The 18,113-nt window shown below is 38.7% G+C and overlaps 4 protein-coding genes across 5 annotated transcripts; 2 read left to right on the top strand and 2 right to left on the bottom strand.

Moving 5' to 3' along the window:
- Positions 1 to 154: 154 nt before the first annotated feature.
- On the bottom strand, positions 155 to 8,646 carry LOC137740952 (histone-lysine N-methyltransferase, H3 lysine-9 specific SUVH4-like). Its single transcript, XM_068480757.1, has 15 exons — positions 7,907 to 8,646; positions 7,710 to 7,799; positions 7,546 to 7,608; positions 6,937 to 6,991; positions 6,631 to 6,740; positions 6,189 to 6,365; positions 5,731 to 5,829; positions 5,418 to 5,516; positions 4,639 to 4,688; positions 4,459 to 4,547; positions 4,008 to 4,167; positions 3,765 to 3,870; positions 3,452 to 3,634; positions 947 to 1,183; positions 155 to 620 (listed from the first exon to the last, which is right to left on the bottom strand). The coding sequence occupies exons 1-15, from the start codon at positions 8,324 to 8,326 to the stop codon at positions 507 to 509; spliced, it is 2,052 nt and encodes a 683-aa protein (XP_068336858.1). The 5' UTR covers positions 8,327 to 8,646; the 3' UTR covers positions 155 to 506.
- A 2,374-nt stretch (positions 8,647 to 11,020) lies between these two features.
- LOC137739116 (protein COFACTOR ASSEMBLY OF COMPLEX C SUBUNIT B CCB1, chloroplastic-like) lies at positions 11,021 to 12,860 on the top strand. 2 transcript variants are annotated; one of them, XM_068478609.1, is made up of 4 exons: positions 11,220 to 11,762; positions 11,857 to 11,975; positions 12,263 to 12,415; positions 12,527 to 12,860. In XM_068478609.1, the coding sequence occupies exons 1-4, from the start codon at positions 11,361 to 11,363 to the stop codon at positions 12,711 to 12,713; spliced, it is 861 nt and encodes a 286-aa protein (XP_068334710.1). In that variant the 5' UTR covers positions 11,220 to 11,360; the 3' UTR covers positions 12,714 to 12,860. The 2 variants fall into 2 exon arrangements, with proteins under 2 accessions (XP_068334711.1, XP_068334710.1); XM_068478610.1 differs by lacking the exon at positions 12,263 to 12,415 and having other exon boundaries at positions 11,021 to 11,762.
- A 119-nt stretch (positions 12,861 to 12,979) lies between these two features.
- On the bottom strand, positions 12,980 to 14,699 carry LOC137739117 (cytochrome b-c1 complex subunit Rieske-4, mitochondrial-like). The gene is made up of 2 exons (XM_068478611.1): positions 14,341 to 14,699; positions 12,980 to 13,899 (listed from the first exon to the last, which is right to left on the bottom strand). The coding sequence occupies exons 1-2, from the start codon at positions 14,513 to 14,515 to the stop codon at positions 13,256 to 13,258; spliced, it is 819 nt and encodes a 272-aa protein (XP_068334712.1). The 5' UTR covers positions 14,516 to 14,699; the 3' UTR covers positions 12,980 to 13,255.
- Positions 14,700 to 16,506: 1,807 nt separating this feature from the next.
- LOC137740131 (N-alpha-acetyltransferase MAK3-like) lies at positions 16,507 to 17,450 on the top strand. Its single transcript, XM_068479943.1, has 2 exons — positions 16,507 to 16,997; positions 17,103 to 17,450. Exons 1-2 carry the CDS (start codon positions 16,569 to 16,571, stop codon positions 17,307 to 17,309), a joined length of 636 nt encoding a protein of 211 aa, XP_068336044.1. The 5' UTR covers positions 16,507 to 16,568; the 3' UTR covers positions 17,310 to 17,450.
- Positions 17,451 to 18,113: the final 663 nt, after the last annotated feature.

The raw sequence follows: 18,113 nt of genomic DNA, 5'->3' as shown, positions 1-18,113 counted from the left end.
TAAACTTTTCTAGACAAGGAAAATAAAGAGCAGTCCGGGGAGCAGCTTTTTCATGCCGGAAATAACCAATGCCTTCACACATTGCACAGAAATCTACTTGTCTGGACTCCCGAGGGAATCTAAGATCGACTTGGCCAAAACAAAAACAAATAAATAAACAAATAAATTAGGAAATCTGGATCGATGATATATCAGATGAGTAGAATGCATCGTTACCCCAGCCCATTCCCATATATATGCCCAAAAGAGCAGACAAGGGGAACGGAGGTGAATGCAAGGTTGCTAGTTTTTGACGGAAATATTGATATTTCAATTCAATTTTCTCTCTGGACATGTGAGTTACAAAATGTGTCCATGGTTTGACATGTGCCTTTTCTGTGCATTTGAAGCACAATCTCCCAAAGCGTAGAGGTTAGATCAGCCGACGGAATTACAGAAGAATACAACAATAAACCCATAACCTGGAGTTGTTGCAAAGTCAAGAGTCTAAATAGCAGTTTCATCACCTAGAATAAGCGCTTCCTGCAACCTGCGGCACCACAATGGCAGAACATCTTTTTCACTTTCCCATCGGGACCCAAGACGCTATCAAGGGCATAGCCATAGTCATACGTGAGCTCCTGTCATAAATCCAACAATAATGTCAGCCACTCCAAAATTAAGTTTAAGATCCAAGCACTGGAACTCGCAGTTAAAGTCCACATAAAGAAGATTCCAAGCGCATCCAACAGAGAACAAATTCATATCAGGATCCTAAAATCAACAGAATTTAAAGCACCAAGACATTAACCTTGTTGGCTACAAAGTTCATAAACACACAACACATTACTCCTCTTAAAAATATTACCAGCATTTTTATCTCAGAACATTCACATTTTCAACCTCAAACAAACAAGATTGACTGATGATGAAAACGACCGAGAGAAAGAGAGAGAGAAAGAGGGACCTGCAAAGGAGGTATGTTGTCCGCAGCAAACAACATCACCCGAGCTAGTTTTAAGTCGTGGTGTGAGCTCAACACAGACTGGACAAACAGATTGGGCTCACAACTGTGATTTATAAATCTTGCTATGTTTCCAGTTGAACCTGCATCAATGCAGAACTCTGGCCCACTATCAGAGCTCTGATCATCAGGTCTCTCCAGTGAATGAACGGCTGGTATGGATACAGCTTGTGATCGCCTCTGTCAAAAAGATAAATGAGACAAATATCTCTGGGGTGCCCCTCAGCAAGATCAAAATACATTAATTGACAAAGAAAGATGTCATATGAAATGGCAGAGTGTAATTGAGTTTAACAGAAAATATACAAACGGCTGTTTCCTCACACAGATCCACATGGTCATGAAGGTGACGTGGTTAGATAGAAAGCCACTTGTGGGCAGTGTTCATCCAAAAGTAGTCTCATGTTCTGACAACTACAAGTTTACAAAATAGTCGTTCTCTGCCAACATTTCATTCTCAAGTTTGTTTCTACATACAAAAACTTTGTGATTAAATTCTTCCATACATTAAAGCCAAAATATAAACCATCATCAACAATTCTTAAAAATATATCAGAACAAGCATTACCTACCGAGATAATTAATTCATGCATGCAGAAACCAAGTAGGAGATTCAGTTTGCACGCACTAGGTTTTTAAAGCTATCAATTTATTTTGTACTGTTTCAGGGTTGAAAATCAACAAAGCAAAGTGTTCTTTGGCTGGAATAAACTCAGATTGTGAGAAATTAAAAAGGTTGGCAGATTCTTGGGGTTGTGAGGTGGGTAGTTGGCCAATAAAGTACTTGGGTCTCCCTCTTGGGGGTAGGCCAAGAGCACTTACGTTTTGGGATCCAGTGGTAGAAAAAATGGAAAAAAGACTTCAAAGTTGGAAGAAGGCCTTCTTATCCAGAGGAGGCAGATTAACTTTGATTCAATCTGTTTTGGGAAGCTTGCCAATCTACTACATGTCCTTGTTCAAAATTCCTTGCGGGGTGATTGGACGCCTAGAAAAACTAATGAAAGGATTTCTTTGGGAGGGGGTGGAGGAAGGAAAGAAAAACCACCTGGTGAAATGGGAGATAGTTATTAAAAGTAAGGAGGAAGGGGGTTTAGGTGTGGGGAATTTGAGGAATCAGAATGAAGCGTTATTGGCCAAGTGGTTGTGGAGATTCCCAAAGGAACCAAATTCTCTCTGGCACAAGGTGATAAGAAGCAAGTATGGGCTGCAGGATAATGGGTGGAATGCAAATCCTCCATTGCGAGGTTCAAGTCGAAGCCCCTGGAAAGATATTTCGTGTGGTCTCCAATCGTTTCTACAATGTTGCAAGTTTGAGGTGGGCAACGGGGAGAGGGTGAGGTGTTGGGAGGATGGTTGGTTGGAAGGGGGACCATTGAAAGAACAATTTCCTAGATTATTCTTGCTATCGAGAATGCACAACCAGAACATCGCAAGTTTTGTGGATCTTTCTATCAATTCTTTGGGCTGGAATTTTGATTTCAGGAGAAATTTGAATGAGGTGGAGATAGAAGAGGCGGCTAGATTATTACAGAGAGTGGAAAATGTTCGCTTGTCTCAATCAAGAGCGGATGATAGAAGGTGGAAACTGGAATTATCAGGATTGTTCACTTGCAAATCCTATCGCTCTTTCTTGAGCAACAATGGGATTGTGCAACATTTTCCACCCTCTTCTCAGATTTGGAAATTAAAAGTTCCTCCGAAGGTCAAAGTTCTTGTGTGGCTAGTGGCTATTGGGAAGCTCAACACTTGTGATCAAATTCAAAGGAAAAGTCCTTTTATTTGCTTCTCTCCCCATTGGTGCAGTTTGTGTAAAGCTAAGGAGGAGAGTGTTAACCACATTTTTCTTCATTGTTCTTACACGATTCAACTGTGGTGGAAATTGTTTCAGGAGGTTAGAGTTAGTTGGGTCATTCCAAAGGGTTGTTTTGAGCTTCTAAGCACCAATTTTGAGGCTCTAGGAATTGGGAGGAAAGCTAAAGCTTTGTGGGGTTGTCTGGTGTCAGCAGTTTTTTGGAACATTTGGTTGGAGCGTAACAAAAGAATTTTTGAGGATTATACTGGTGTGGGGGTAGCAGATCTATGGGGAAGAGTAAGATATTGGGCAGCCTTCTGGGCTTCAGTTTCGAATGATTTTAAGAATTACTCTCTTTCTCACATACTGTGGGATATGTTAGCAGTTGTAAAGTGATTTTGGTTGAGGTTTTCCTACTTGTAATCAGATCCTCTTGAGAGATTTTCTTGTTCTGTTCTTGGTGGATTTCTTATCCACTTCTGTGTATTTCACTTTTCTTTTTTAATAAACTGTTATAGTTTCTTCTCAAAAAAAAAATAAATAAATAAAGATGTGATCTTTTATCGAACAGTACAGAAAGCCACAGAGAGACTTCAAACTGAAAATGACAAATGCATTTCATATTGGAAAGTTGAATACAGCTGCAGTGGAAATACCTCTCTTCCATCAAGCCCCTTCATCGTTTGCAAGCAATCCATGTCAAATATGTAATAGTTCTCTAAGGCACTATCTACATCTTCTGTCCTTCTAATTACTCCTATGTACTCGCAGACTGGTGCTCCAGAAGGTATAAAATCCCATGATCTAACAGCCCATCCTTTCATTGGTGTCCGGAAAACCTGCTAATGCCCAATATTTAGAACCTTCATTTTAAACAAGCAACACTTTGACAATAGCTAAGCAGTGATATTTGTGTAATCATGTGTTTATGTTCCATATAACCAAACAAAGTGGCAGCGATAACACCACCTCAAAACGATACTTCAGCCCTCTCTGAGAAGTACGATTGATGCAAGAAAGTCCACAACCACATTTTGGACCACATTCAAACACTACATCCTTCGCCTCAATTAATCTGGAAGATAAAACATAAGCAAAAGTAGCCTCAAATAAGAACATAAAGCAATAACATCAGCCAAAACTATTAGGCATCTAATATCAAAATTTCATGTAGATACATTGATACAGTATCATGTTTAATGTATTGCTCACCTGCCACCATCACGCTGCACATATGGGAAATCATCGCCATTAAGCATGGTGCATGCACAAGTCTTGGGGTCTGTGCAAGAACCTTTGCAATTGCATCCAGTGGCATCTGTGGGAAGCTTCACATTTTGCGAAACTTGGATAGACTTACAATACGTGAAACCTGAAATTTAAGAATTTGACACCAGATTATTGTACTTGCCTTAGTATAGAATAGAAAATCATTCAAGTGACTGTTTGAACAAATTAGAGGAGACCACATGTCCATGAAAAAGTTCAACCGCCACATCTAGGAATTGGACACAATCATGCATGTAGTGTGAAATAGATGATTAATGAGATGTTAAAATTTGAGATTGACAACTCAATGATAATTAGGGAAAAATCATTTTATTCAGATGCACATGTGCATCCAAGACGGGGAAATTTTCTAAAATTTGATAATTCGACTTGCCTGTGGGTGCAACAGGTGGATCATCAACCAAATTGGTAGCCGGAATGGGAACATCCTCTTGGCCCCCACTGATATCCTCACACACCAATCTTAGTAATAAAACAAAAGAATGTAATTAAAATTACAATTTGAAACGAATTTTAAAATATGTTAACATGTTAACTGTGTTCCACCAAATACCCGCGTATTTCTGCAACAGACTGCGGTACACGTCCATTGATAAATTGAACCTGTTAAACGACTGAGTATGTTAAAGAAAATAATAACTCAAATACATAGTTGCTCACTGATTCACCATGCTAGACATGTCAAAAAAAAAAAAAAAATGAGACAAGACATTCTGAAATTCTGAGTCTACAAACAGGAATAACCCACTGAGATATATTACCATACCCAGAGATAATAATGCAATCTAGTTCAACTGTGAGCACAGGCACAGTAACAAAATTGAGCAAAAAAATTGAAATAGAAAAGCAGGGCCAAAACATTGGTTAAAGTTAAACAGAGGAATTAAAAATAACAGCAGTAGCACAACAAATTACATTAAGGACTAAAGCATGCTTGCTAGGAAAAAACAAAGTGAGAAAATTTCCGATATTAAAATAGAATTGTCCTCAAATGATGTGACACCAGAGCAGACTAAGAAAAAAGAGGACTCTGGTGCACCCTATTATGAATATTTATAGTACCAAATAAGACTTAAGTAAACTCTAATAGTCTCTCCTGTATTATGAATATCAAGATAGATATTTATTTCCTGAATGTACACTAATCCCATCGTAATAACTTAGAAATGGTAGCACATAAAAAAATTACAGATTATGTGACGAAACAAAATAATTCCTCCTTTTGCTAACTAATAACAGAAGAATTTCTACACATAGTTTGGAAAAAAAATTGCCTCAAATAAGGCTTTTCTTGTCAGTAATGGAGGAAAGGATGCAAAAAAAATATATAACCTGGTTAGTGGTCAACACTGGCTGCCCTTCAATACGCCTAAGACGATACTTAAAAACAGTAAATCCAGAAAGACCCTTCTCTGCCCAATACTGAACAACCTGTAAAATGAAAGTTAAAGTTAGTCAGAAGCAAAAAGGTCGATCTACCATTTCTTTATTTGCAACTACATGACTAATTGTTTCATTGTTAACATCAGCAGAAAGTTCAACAAACAAGTAGTGCTTGCTAATTAAAGTGATAGTTATGGTTTTAGTGAGATATAGAGAAAACAAATAGTAAAAATAGTAAACAACATGCTTCAGAGAATTTTACCTTGTACAAACCATCGTAAGTGTAAACTTTGCCAACATAACTACTTTTACAATCATGGCCACGAACTACTCTAACAGGTACACATTGGTCCACGCAATTCTGCAATTTGTGAGAACATATAAAATTTTTAGATTGTTTGTGATTATCGATTGGAACCTATGGACCAAAGGTTCAGATAATTGGATATCCTCATGTCTGCCGTTAAAAACCAAATCGTTACTTGTGGTCCTTGTTAGAGAATAACTCATACATTTGAACAGAGAACTTATAACTATCAGTTTAATTTATAGATTAACAAGAAACCAACACAGGTTAACTACTCTGATATAGCCAACTCACATTGTAAACACACAGGACGAACAATAAAAAGAACCATTGAATGTATAAACAACTACCATTCCAAGTGGAAAAGGAGAACAAAATTGTAAAACAAAAGGTAGAAGACTCTAAATGCACACCTTGAGCGCTAAATTACCACGTTCTAGAACTTGGTCTCGAATTTGACGCTTATCACCTGTCAAATTATGACCACCTTGGCCAGTATACACAACATCCTCAGCATTATCCAAATCATCTTCATACATGCCAGATATAACAATGGCCACTGCGAGTGGGAATGTGTAGTTACTGTACTCCTGCATTAACAACAAGGGGAAAATCTGAAGTTGCTTCTTATTTATCAACTTAGACTAGAACACCATACGAACAAAAGAAAAGAGGACCAACATCAACAGTTTTGGATGTTTGTATATTACATTCTAATCACAGTAGAGACAACCCCCTCCCCACCAAACAATATGTTAAATTGTTAATAATGAAATAAATATACAAGTTATATTAAAAAAAATTGTAGGTTCGTTCTCAAGTTTTCAAGTCCACAGAGGAAAAAGTATGCATTACCCCTTTGCCGTAGTTTTGCCCCATATAGTCAATCCCATTCAGCCAGTGGCTATGAAAACCAACAGCAACCATTTCAGCCCGAGAATAGAACTGATGCCCAACATCAATACCTGCCAGGAAGGGAAACTTTAGCACCCACAAATAAAAATCTTCGAAAAAAAAAAAGAGTACATATTTCAAAAGCAACTGTTTTCAATTATCAATCTCATAAACATATCATAATCAAACCAAAATGTATTTCAGTCAACAAAACCAATAAAAGCACATGGCATGAAGGCACAATCAACCAAAGTGAGAATCGCAAACCTGGAATGCTTCCGATTCTTTTAGTGGCATTCAAAATTTCTTTTCTCTCCATCATCTGCTAGACATTATAATTTAAAGGCAAGAAAAAAACAGGGGCAGATTACATCAGACCTTATAATCATGAATGTGACCATCATATTCCCAACAGGAACATCATTATTTTACTCACTAACACGAATTTTATTATTAAAGAAAGGTACAAGAAAGACAAACATGTCCATCAAAATCAGGATAAGCTAATTGCATTAAAATAAAAAAATTTCCCCAATCAACAAGAATGACACTAAAAGGAACATCATTGAGTCTTATTACAAAACAACATCATTGAGTCTTTTTACAAAACAAAGTTATCATATTGATATCAAGTAGGAAACTCATAAAACAAGAGTCGTGTCACAACGATTAACACCAGCACCAATGTTCCATTGATTTTCATGTTTCTTCAGAATTCCTAAGAATAGTACATCAGAATCACTTTACAAAACAGAAATATCTGCACAGCACTTGCACCTAAGATCATTTGAATTCAGAATATATGACATTGTGAAAACACAAAGAATATGTCTATCATGAGAAGGCAGTGATGAGGCAAGAATCATTTGGACTTGCCTTGGATACTGCCTTCAAATCAGGTCGTTTCGACGCCTTTGCCTCTGGCGGGGAAGCCTCTTTCTGCAGAAATTTGTTCATTTAGGGAAACATATTAAAGACCAAAATGCTCAGTCTCGAGACCACATGCATGTTAAGCAAAAGAGTAAGTAAAATAAACCGACCTTAGATTTTTTCGAAGATTTCGAGCCCTTTTTTGCGGATTTGGAGGCCTTCTTATCAGCCTCCACTTTTCTGCACCTCATTTCTTCTTCCTATGAATCAAATTTCTAAAAGTTGACCGTACTTCTTACCCAAACATTTTCAACATTTAAACATGCAAATACGGTAAAATCTGAGCTCAGTCCTTACGAGGACAAACCTGTACGAAATAAAGGTAATGCTTGTTGAACAGCCTCAGAGTCTCTTTGACCTTAGCATGGTCGCTCTTCTCAACCGAAGAATCAGTGGGTTTGCTGGCTCCGCCTTCTAAACCACCGTTAGAGCCGGCGTCCCCAGCCTCGTTTTTAGCAATGGAGCTTTTTCCACCGTCGACATTGGCTCGTTTGCAGAGGCTACCTCCGCCTCCCCCTCCGTCTTGCTCCCCTCCGTCTCTGTGCTCATCAAGTAATGCAACTCTTTTGCGGATCAGGAGTTGCTTCTGGGGTTTCTCTTTGCCCTTAAGGCGAGAACTAGTTCTCCTTCGCCGCGGCGAAGAAATCTCGTTTTTGGAATGTGGGTCTGCAGCGTCAGCGCCTCCTTCAGCATCGGCGGAGATCTGAACCAGAGATTTCACCACCATTTTTCACTCACTCGAAGGTATCTGCAGAAGCGAGAGAGTGATTTTGGGAAAAACTTGAGATTCTAGGGTTTATCAGGAGGCGTCAAGTCACACATGAAAATTAGAGCCCTGGTCTAGGGAGCTGAGAGAGAGGGAGAAAGTGTGTGTGTGGGGAAGCGTGGGCGCGTATTCGTGGGTTTGCTGGCGTCACTGTTGACTGTCGTATACTGGTTTCGGAAGAGTACGGACAGGCCTTGATTCCCGCCCTCGCCCCTTCATCACCATTCCTCCCTCCCTCCCCTTCACTTTAGGCTTGAGGCTTGAACGCTCCTCAGATTTGGCCTCTTCCCGAGGAAGGAAGGGTATTCTTGTCAAATCGAAACTAGAGTTTCCATAATTAGATACATTTTCCCTTGTAAATTGGTGTATTGTCAGATTTTAGACATTTATGGATATTTTTCCTTACTTGTAAAATTCTTTTTCTGATATTTTTCTAAGATAATTAAATTGTAACATAAAGTTTCAAATATGTTTATGGATATTCTTGGTCCTCAAAAAAAAAAAAAATAGATACAATACTCTTTGACAGTAAGCGCACTGTATTGTTAGATAGGTAATGAAGATAAAATACATTATCAATTTAGACAAGTAATTTTTTAAGATCAAATTCATTTGCTGTGTGATATGTGTAGCCAATTAACTTTTGAAAAGGAAAATGTCGGAAGACCTCATTTTGTATATTACATTTTTACTTTTGTCAAACAATAAATTTTTATTAGATTAAATGTTAGATTATTCGCTAGCAGAATTTAAACTCACGCCGTCATGTAAGGAATGGTCACTTGCTTTTGTAAATCACATTTAAATCATTTTTCTAATTGAGGTAAAACATACTCATGTTATTATTCATATATCTATCAGAGAGATAATTTATATATAATCTATAAAATATGGCCTCCTTAACGTCATCCATTTGAAAAAGGAAAAAAATAACAGAGCAAATGTGAAAATAAAAATATTTTTGGGCTCGTTTATATGTGTTTTTCAAATGACTAAAAGTGCTGCTTTTAGATAAAATATTTTTTGGTTCCAAAAGCACTTTAAGTGTTTTCTACAAAAAACACATGTTATGTGATTCTTCCGGGAAACACTTAAAGTGATTTTCCAGGATTTATTAGCATTTTTACTAATAATTGCTTTCAAAAATATGGTGAAAAACGTTTTTAATCATTTGAAAAACACATCTAAACGAACTTTTTATCTCTTTGTTTTTCAAAGAAACAAAGTAAGGATACCTCGTTATATGTGCTCAAATTTATATTTAAAAATAATAAAAAATAAAATCATTTTTAAAGTGCTCATAGATTCTTTTGTGCTTCAACAAAGCTGTCAAATGTTGTTCAAAAAAAATAATTGTCACATAAGCTTTCAAATTTAGAAAATGTCGTAAAACTCTCTAAATTTAAATGTTCTTTATATTATACTATCGTGTTGTTGTCTAACATTTTCCCAAAAATTAAATATTGAAAAAGGTTCACATGATGGAAAGTAATATAAAATGGAGTATGCAGAAGCAAATTTGTGAATCAACAAATTTTAGTTTTATTCGGGTCAACAAAATTGTATTTAAAGAGTCACATTTAGATAAATTGTTAAATATGCTCTTAAGGTATGTTTACTTAGGATACCTGTCACATCCCCGCTCGGGGGGACCACTTCCCGAGCTCACTCCACCACCGTAGCATGATATTGTCCGCTTTGGGCCCCGACCACGCCCTCACAGTTTTGTTTCTGGGAACTCACACGAGAACTTCCCGATGGGTCACCCATCCTGGGAATGCTCTCGCGCGCTACTCGCTTAACTTCGGAGTTCCTACGGAACCCGAAGCCAGTGAGCTCCCAAAAGGCCTCGTGCTAGGTAAGGATGGGAATATATATTTAAGGATCACTCCCCTGACGATGTGGAATGTCACAATACCTTCATTTTCATACACAAACTCATCGAGACCTATCCACTTTTTATTCATTTGAATGTTAGTGAACACATTATACTTGTTACTTTCCACTTCATTCATGGTAGGTAAACATTAGTGAATACACATGTAAATCATTCAATGAGAAGGTAACTATCATTCAGTGATACTTTTTGCATATCCTTTAATTTAATAATTTATTAAACTATTATCAAACAATCAATAGTGTAAGACAGTGAATCAAATTTGGACATCTGATGCTAGGATAAGCGTTATTATTGAATTACAAGCCGCATACCTAGTTTAAGTGTTTTTTTTTATTGGTACTATTTGGTGTTTGAACATGAGATTTTGCATTCGCATCAAGTGGTCTAAACCCTCACTCTTTGATATAAAGATATCGTTGTATTGAAAGATTTGAAATTTTGCTTTGAGGTGTTTTTAATCTTATATGTAGAAACTCAAACTTACCAAAATGAAAGGCCTTATCGAGTGGCATTTGGTTTATAATAAAACTACTTGGACACAGTGAAGTGGTACATTTGTTTAACAACTCTTTAATAAATGCGGGCTGTACTATCATGTGAGGCCGCTTGTATTGAAAAGTGTGTCGAGTTTTGTGCAAAATATCATGGTTTACCACATTTATATTACTTTTTTACTGGAGATGGAGCCCACCAATGTTGGTGGGCCTTACTTGTATCAGACAGATAGTACATATGACAATTTTGATAGATGTCTTCTTAAAATAAGATAAATAAATTCTAGTACCTGCTTGCCTCTTCGTTCATGGATTTGGGCCATTTGCGAGGGTATAGGCCCAAAACACCAACACGTCCATTATCCATTTCGTTTGTAGGGAGCCGGCAGTTTGCTTGGCTTGGCTATCAGTCAGTCTATCACGTTCACATATAATTCACTCTGTATTTTAGGAGTTGGACCTCCACACTCCACACCACAGGACCACAGACAGGAGGAGCCTGGCCTCTCTGTGCTAGTAAACAGAAAAACTAAATCCTTATCTCTCTCCACCTGTCTCTACTCTTTTTTCTTGAGGGAGGGAGGGAGCAAGCGAGCGAGCAATGGCAGCGAAAGTGCTATCATCCCCTCTGCACCCACATTCAAATCCTCTTAGTTCTCGTTCTCTGAATATACTCCACGTAACCCATGACCAGCAGAGGCAGCTGCAGCCATGGCGGCTGAGCCAGCGTTCATTAGGAACCAACAAGAAGAGAGAGGTGGTGATGAGCTCCCTCCACGAGTCTCTTGTTAGTACGTCGTCGTATCTGGTACCACTCTTACTGGAACCACCGCAGCAACTGAACGCATCCAGCAGCAGCATCAGCAGCTCCCTCATGTTTGTGGTTGGAGCTGCAGAAGGCGCCGTGGGTTATTCGTTGGCCAGTTACTACACATCCCTGGGTCTCTTCGTCATCTCTGTTCCTGGCCTTTGGTCCCTCATCAAACGTTCTGTTAAATCCAAGGTCAAATTTCACTTGTTACATGTATAGATTAATTATGCCCTCCTCTTCGATTTCCCTTATAGTTGTTAATATGTACATATATGTGGAATTTCAGGTAGTTCAAAAGACGTTTATAGGTGAAGAGAAGAAGGCACCAAGCCAAGTCGCTGGTGAAATCTTATCCTTTTTCACTCGCAACAATTTTGTGGTCACTGATAGAGGGGAGACCATTACGTAAGCCCCACCTCCACCTTATCTACATTCAACTTACTCAATTTGAAAGTTGACGTCCATTTCTTCGTTCAACATAAATTGAATTAGTGACGAGGTCACGAACCATGCTTGCTATCCATGAACTATAACATGTTATCTTTTTCTTTTTGAAATCTCCATATGTGATGTGTGTTTGTTTGCACCACGGTTTTTATTGTTTGCCTGCCATTGGCAGGAAGTTTTTTCAAACATCTATGTAGTCGTAGATACGTTCAAATACTTATGTCTTGTCTTTGAATGGTATGAAGGTTTGAAGGCATAATGGTTCCAAGTCGAGGCCAAGCGGCATTGCTTATTTTTTGCACCTGCATCAGCCTCGCAAGTGTAGCTCTTGTTCTTACCTTAACTGTTCCTGATTTCGGCAATAACTGGTTTTTGCTCACCGCCTTGAGTCCATTGGCGTAAGCACTGCCTGCAACCTCACTCTTCAATTCCATTTCACTTCTCCGTGTCAAATTGCACGTGTGCTCCAAAACCGAAAAAGGTACTGATGTTTTCATAATGGAACACAGGGGCGCATATTACTGGAAGCGAGCATCGCGAAAGGAGCAGATCAAGGTCAAAATGATGGTCATAGACGACGGTGCGCAGTCAGAGATCATCGTTCAAGGGGATGATCAGCAGGTAGAGCAAATGAGAAAGGAGCTTCAACTGAGTGAGAAAGGAATGGTGTATGTTAAGGGCATATTCGAGAGATAAAGAAATACCTCTATATCTGTAGTCAAATTCAATGTTTTGCTCAGAGTACTAGGAAATGAAGCCGTTCTTGTATTAGATCCTTGAAAGATTTTGAGATATGTATACACAATCATTCAATTTGACCTATTCATACTACTTCCGTAGTACCGTAGTAGCCCCCGTATCCCTTGATACTTTGCAATCCCTCATCCAAACACAGCATCTAATGATCGAGGCAGAGAGCACCATAACGCAATTTGGTAACAATAATAATAAGCCGCAACAGATAAGTAAAGTTTTCTTGATGCATAAATGACCAAATAAATAACAGAATCCTCAGTTGAGCAAAGTTTGGCGCTTTTGGTACGGTTGATGCTCAGCAAAGCCAAGGCAACTTATTGACAATCCATAGCAACACCACCCAGCGAGAGTTACATAATATGAAAACCCTATTTCTAAACACCACCAAGGGGGAAAGAGAGTAAAAGCAAAAGTGTTTGTAACAAATCTTCGACATTATCTGATTAACTTATGAAAAAGAACTCATCCAGAAACGACAGTTTTCAACCAATCAGTAACTTGTTCTCCTCCAAGAAGGAATAAGTGGGTACCTCCAAATTGTATGGTGCTGGTCCCTTGCGGATCCTTCCCGAAATATCATAGTGGGAACCATGGCATGGACAAAACCATCCACCAAAGTCACCAGCATTCGGCAAGGGAATGCAACCCAGATGCGTGCAGACTCCCACAACAATGAGCCATTCAGGGTTTTTAACCCTCTCAGCATCTTGCTGCGGATCACGGAGAGAATTAACATCTACACTATTTGCCAGCTTGATATCATCGTCAGTTCGGCGTCTGATGAAGACTGGCTTTCCACGCCACTTAACAGTCACAGTTGAACCTGGCTCAATGCTCGAGAGATCAACCTCGAGCGAGGCCATGGCAAGAACATCCTTACTGGCTGACATGCTTAGCACAAACTTAAGGATAAGCAGACGAATCAGAGAAGCATAGACAAACCTACCACCTGTGAGGACAAAGTAGGCAAATGCACGCTTGCTGGGGTCACCTGGAGGGTAACGCTCATGGTTGTACTCGTCATAAACTATCTTTGAACTAGGATTCTTGACAGCTGCCACAGTTGGCGGAACGTCTGGAACTAGATTGTTGTCCCCAGAAGGGGTCAGTGAACCAGACGCAAAACCTGAAGAAATGGATCAATTAGAGCAAGAGAAATATAAGAATAAAAGCCATTGATTGACACAACACTTGAATAATTACTAAAAGCCGTGAACTTTGGAACAGCTATTAAAGACGTCGAATAGCCAATAACATTCAGACTGAAACTTGATGCTTCGTGACCTTTTTCCTTGGTCTTTTCTTTTCTTCTTCTATAAGTAATTTTAACAGAAATATACAGAATTATTATTGTGGCGAATTAAATTCAGCATCAATGGCAGCTAAATATAAGACTAAACTAATTGCACATCCCCAAAATGCATAGTATCAAACAATTCCCAAAAAAAATAGCAATTAAACTCTGATGAAATACCCTAAATAACAGATTCCTGCCGAAGAATTTGGGGAAAATACCCTAAATAAGCAGTAGCCACGAAAGAGGAAGAGAAATGAGGGGAACCCTAACCTCTGGACGGAAGATGCAAGTCAGGGGTGAAATAGGCGGATCTGAGCTCATCAGAGAAGTCACGGCCGTCGATGAGATTTCGGGACAGGATAGAGGAGGAGGCGGTGGCAGCCTGGTTGGACCTCCATGGCGACGCGGACACAGAAGAGAGCCTCCTCGCCGCAACCCTCAACATTTTTTTCCCTTTTTATTTTTCTTCTTTTTGTAATTATTGTTCTGGTTTTCAGGTTTACGACTGTTGCGCTGCGAAATGGTATTTGGGCTTCGCCGCTGTACAAATGCTGCCTGTGGAGAGAGAGAGAGAGAGAATAAAAACGGGCAAACCCAATTTTCTCTTGCGATGACAAATTGGAATTTTGGAACAAACCCAATAGGGAAACGACCGTGTTGTCGATATATTTAGCGGGCGGCCCAGATTTTGGCACGTCATATCCCATTCGATTCACTTTTCTATTTTGCTTAATTTTAGTTTTGCGATTTAACCTATGTAAAAGGACAAATAACTTCATTTGGTCAATGTCATCAAACAAATTAGCAAGCACGAGTGACAAATGTAAAAGTAATCTAAAACACATCGCATATGCTCAAAGAGTGCTAACTTCTATTTTTGTTAAAAAATTAACAAATTTAAGTCTGTTGTAAACATTGATGGCTGACCACTAAATGATGTAATGGATGACTATATCAACCACTTTAGAACACTATAGCTTAGCTGGCAGCAAGGCAGCAAGGCAGCAAACACTATCATCTGTGCCTATAAAAAGGAATGTTGAGGATGAGAGCAAATACATAGAAGCCACAAGGCTCACGGAAGAGGAAGAGAGAGAAGAGAGGAAGAGAAAATGAGATAATAGAGAGAGTTATTTTGTACTCTTATTATTCTAAATTATAATGAAAGCATCACTGCTGCTTCGAAGACGTACTCCAGCCATACTGTCTGTAGATGAACATCGTAAATTTTGTGTCTTATTTTATTTATTCCACTGCACACATCGTCGATTTTACAACAAAGTTATTATTCTTAAATTTCAACAAGTTTTAAGTTGTAGATTTTAAATCATGAAATTAAAGCCTCTGACAACAAAGGGGAACCTTCCCAAAACTAAAATCATAATTTGCCTTTTTTTTTATTACACTGCGTTATTAAGTACCAAACTACGCTTTTGAAAAAAAAAGTACCAAGCGTTTTAAGCAAATCACGATTTCAATCTAAATATATAAGAACATATTCATATATAAACATAAATAAGCTATTAAGTACGTTACTCTTGCGTGTGAACTTAAAGCTAGCACAGACGATTGTATATATATTTTTTATTTAAACAAACGATATTATCTATACTAAAAGAGAAATGGACTTAGCCTCACAATGGGTTAGCAATAATGTGGTTCAAATTCGTTTTTTGCGAGAATCGAACCTAAGACTTATCATGTAAAAATAAGAGAAATACTACTAGACCGTAGTACTAAGTGACCTAAAAAAATTGAAGTTTTGTCCTCAGTCACCTTTAGGAATTGATTGTTGACTAAGGGGGGTGTATGCAATTGGGAATTTGAGATATTTTAATAGATTTATAAATTCATGGATTTTTATGGTGTTTAACTAATTTGTAGAGATTCCATGCAAAATTTTGATTCAATTCCCTTGAAATCTCATTGGGAGAGGTAAGATTTGTGGATGATTAAAATACACTACAAAATTTATCCAATTCCCTCTAATTCCTCCACTTTGCCAAATTCTTTAAATTCTAATTCTAATTCTAATTGAATACACTTGGAATATTATAAACTTATTTAAAATTCTAATTGAATACACTCGCATTTATAAAGATTTTAATAAACTATCTTAAAATTATAATTGAATACACATTGAATTTCAGAGAAATACTTAAAATCCAGATTGAATACCCTGAATTCATTAAAATAATTAAAATCCCTCAAAATTTCAATTGAATACATCCCTAAATCATGCTAGTAAAAGTGTAAAACGTGAAAAATGGAGTCGGTCACACAAAACTAATGATTGTGTTGGGCCGAGTCATGGAGAGATATAAACATTTAAATTGGGATGGATAAAAAGGTTTGGCCCAGTCCAGTCCAGTCCAATCAAATCCAATTGCGTTGTCATCTGCGTCGTCTGAAAATCGTGGAGTCCAGTCGTACATAAACACAGAATGAAACGCACAGGAAAGATAGTGATGGAATTGGAATTTTGACCCCAAGAAAAAATGGAACCGGAAGGAATCAGTAAGAAAGAAGAAGAAGAAGAAGAAGAAAGCGGCGGCGGCGGAGGAGGAGGGGGTGAGATTGACAAGGTACATTTGTCGTCGTCGGCGGCGTTGGAGATAGAGTACTTGAGCTATGGAGGAGAAGAGCACCTGCCTCTAATAATGGGCCTGGTGGACCAAGAACTGAGCGAGCCGTACTCCATCTTCACCTATCGGTACTTCGTGTATCTGTGGCCGCAGCTCTGTTTCATGGCGTTCCACGGAGGCAGGTGCGTGGGGACAGTGGTGTGCAAGATGGGGGAGCACCGCAACACCTACAGAGGGTACATCGCTATGCTCGTCGTCATCAAACCCTACAGAGGCAAAGGCATCGCCACCCAACTAGTTAGCAGATCTATCCAAGTCATGAAGGAATCTGGCTGCGAAGAGGTATCTCTCTAATTTCGTAAATAAAATCAATCTGCTTTTGGGGCCCTAGCGTCGCCGCCGTTGTCACGAATGATTTGATTGATCGATTGATTGGATTGGATTCAGGTAACGCTGGAGGCGGAAGTGACAAATAAAGGAGCGCTGGCGCTGTACGGGCGTCTTGGATTTATACGGGCAAAGAGGCTATTCCGGTACTACTTGAACGGCGTGGATGCTTTCCGTCTGAAGCTGCTGTTTCCTCGCCCTCTTTACTCTCTTCCTTCCCAATCCCAGCCTAATAATTACAGCATGGCCATGGCCATTGAAGATTGACGAAGAGCTTCAAGAAGCTTGGTTTCTTGTATTCAGACCATTTCTTTTGTTATGTAAAAGCATCTGTTTATCACATGATTCAGTCAAATGTGGTCTACTTGAACAAACAATTCAATTCAAAGCTGGAGAATTTGATTGAAAACAGCAAGATAGATTACAATTTGCTCATCTCATGCAATTCAACACTACAATTTGCGGCGCACTACACCCTCTGAATTGGTGTATTACACTCGAATACAAATCCAGGATATCTATTCTAGCCAGCAGGAGGAGGAGCAATATTCCGATGAGGAGGAGCAGAGTGATGGGGAGGAACAATGTGACAAACAGGAGCCCAGCGATGAGGAGGGGTATAGCGATGAGCTGGAACATTACGATGAGGAGGAGTAGTCTTTTTATAGGTTGATCTGGGAGAAAAAATAGAATTCGTTTCTGAAGCATCTTTCCTGTTCCTCTTAGGCTCTTAGGCTCTTACTCTTAGCAAGGGTGTTCCTTGTACTTCTGTTAACTTGCTTTGCTTGTCTGTAGGAGACTAGAGAGGTAAATTAAATAACCAACAACTAATTAGTTAGTTAAAACAAATAAAAGAAGTGCCAAGTACTTGTACTTAAGTGCAAGGGCAAGCACTTGTCTTGATGATATGTGATGATACAGCGTGAGAATCTGTCAGGGACGAAGATGCTACTGCAACGGATCAATGGCTAGAGCTTGAGGTTGTAGATATTGATTCGTGATTGACTGTCCTGCCGCAGCATGTAATATCTCAAAGCTTGAGGCTGGGAAAGATTCATCTTCTTCATCATC

This window comes from Pyrus communis, chromosome 7 (genome assembly GCF_963583255.1).
Source record: "Pyrus communis chromosome 7, drPyrComm1.1, whole genome shotgun sequence".
NCBI lineage: Eukaryota > Viridiplantae > Streptophyta > Magnoliopsida > Rosales > Rosaceae > Pyrus > Pyrus communis.
This window is presented reverse-complemented; position numbering and strand designations above follow the sequence as displayed.

Coding starts and splice junctions, on each gene's coding strand:
- LOC137739117 (XM_068478611.1), bottom strand. CDS start 14,515: ATGTTGAGGGTTGCGGCGAGGAGGCTCTCTTCTGTGTCCGCGTCGCCA. Junction 13,900..14,340: donor CTTGCATCTTCCGTCCAGAG/GTTAGGGTTCCC, acceptor CCATTTCTTCAG/GTTTTGCGTCTGGTTCACTG.
- LOC137740952 (XM_068480757.1), bottom strand. CDS start 8,326: ATGGTGGTGAAATCTCTGGTTCAGATCTCCGCCGATGCTGAAGGAGGC. Junction 4,689..5,417: donor CAGTGTTGACCACTAACCAG/GTTATATATTTT, acceptor GTCGTTTAACAG/GTTCAATTTATCAATGGACG. Junction 4,548..4,638: donor TCTGTTGCAGAAATACGCGG/GTATTTGGTGGA, acceptor TTTATTACTAAG/ATTGGTGTGTGAGGATATCA.
- LOC137739116 (XM_068478609.1), top strand. CDS start 11,361: ATGGCAGCGAAAGTGCTATCATCCCCTCTGCACCCACATTCAAATCCT. Junction 11,763..11,856: donor AACGTTCTGTTAAATCCAAG/GTCAAATTTCAC, acceptor GTGGAATTTCAG/GTAGTTCAAAAGACGTTTAT. Junction 12,416..12,526: donor ACCGCCTTGAGTCCATTGGC/GTAAGCACTGCC, acceptor AATGGAACACAG/GGGCGCATATTACTGGAAGC.
- LOC137740131 (XM_068479943.1), top strand. CDS start 16,569: ATGGAACCGGAAGGAATCAGTAAGAAAGAAGAAGAAGAAGAAGAAGAA. Junction 16,998..17,102: donor AGGAATCTGGCTGCGAAGAG/GTATCTCTCTAA, acceptor GATTGGATTCAG/GTAACGCTGGAGGCGGAAGT.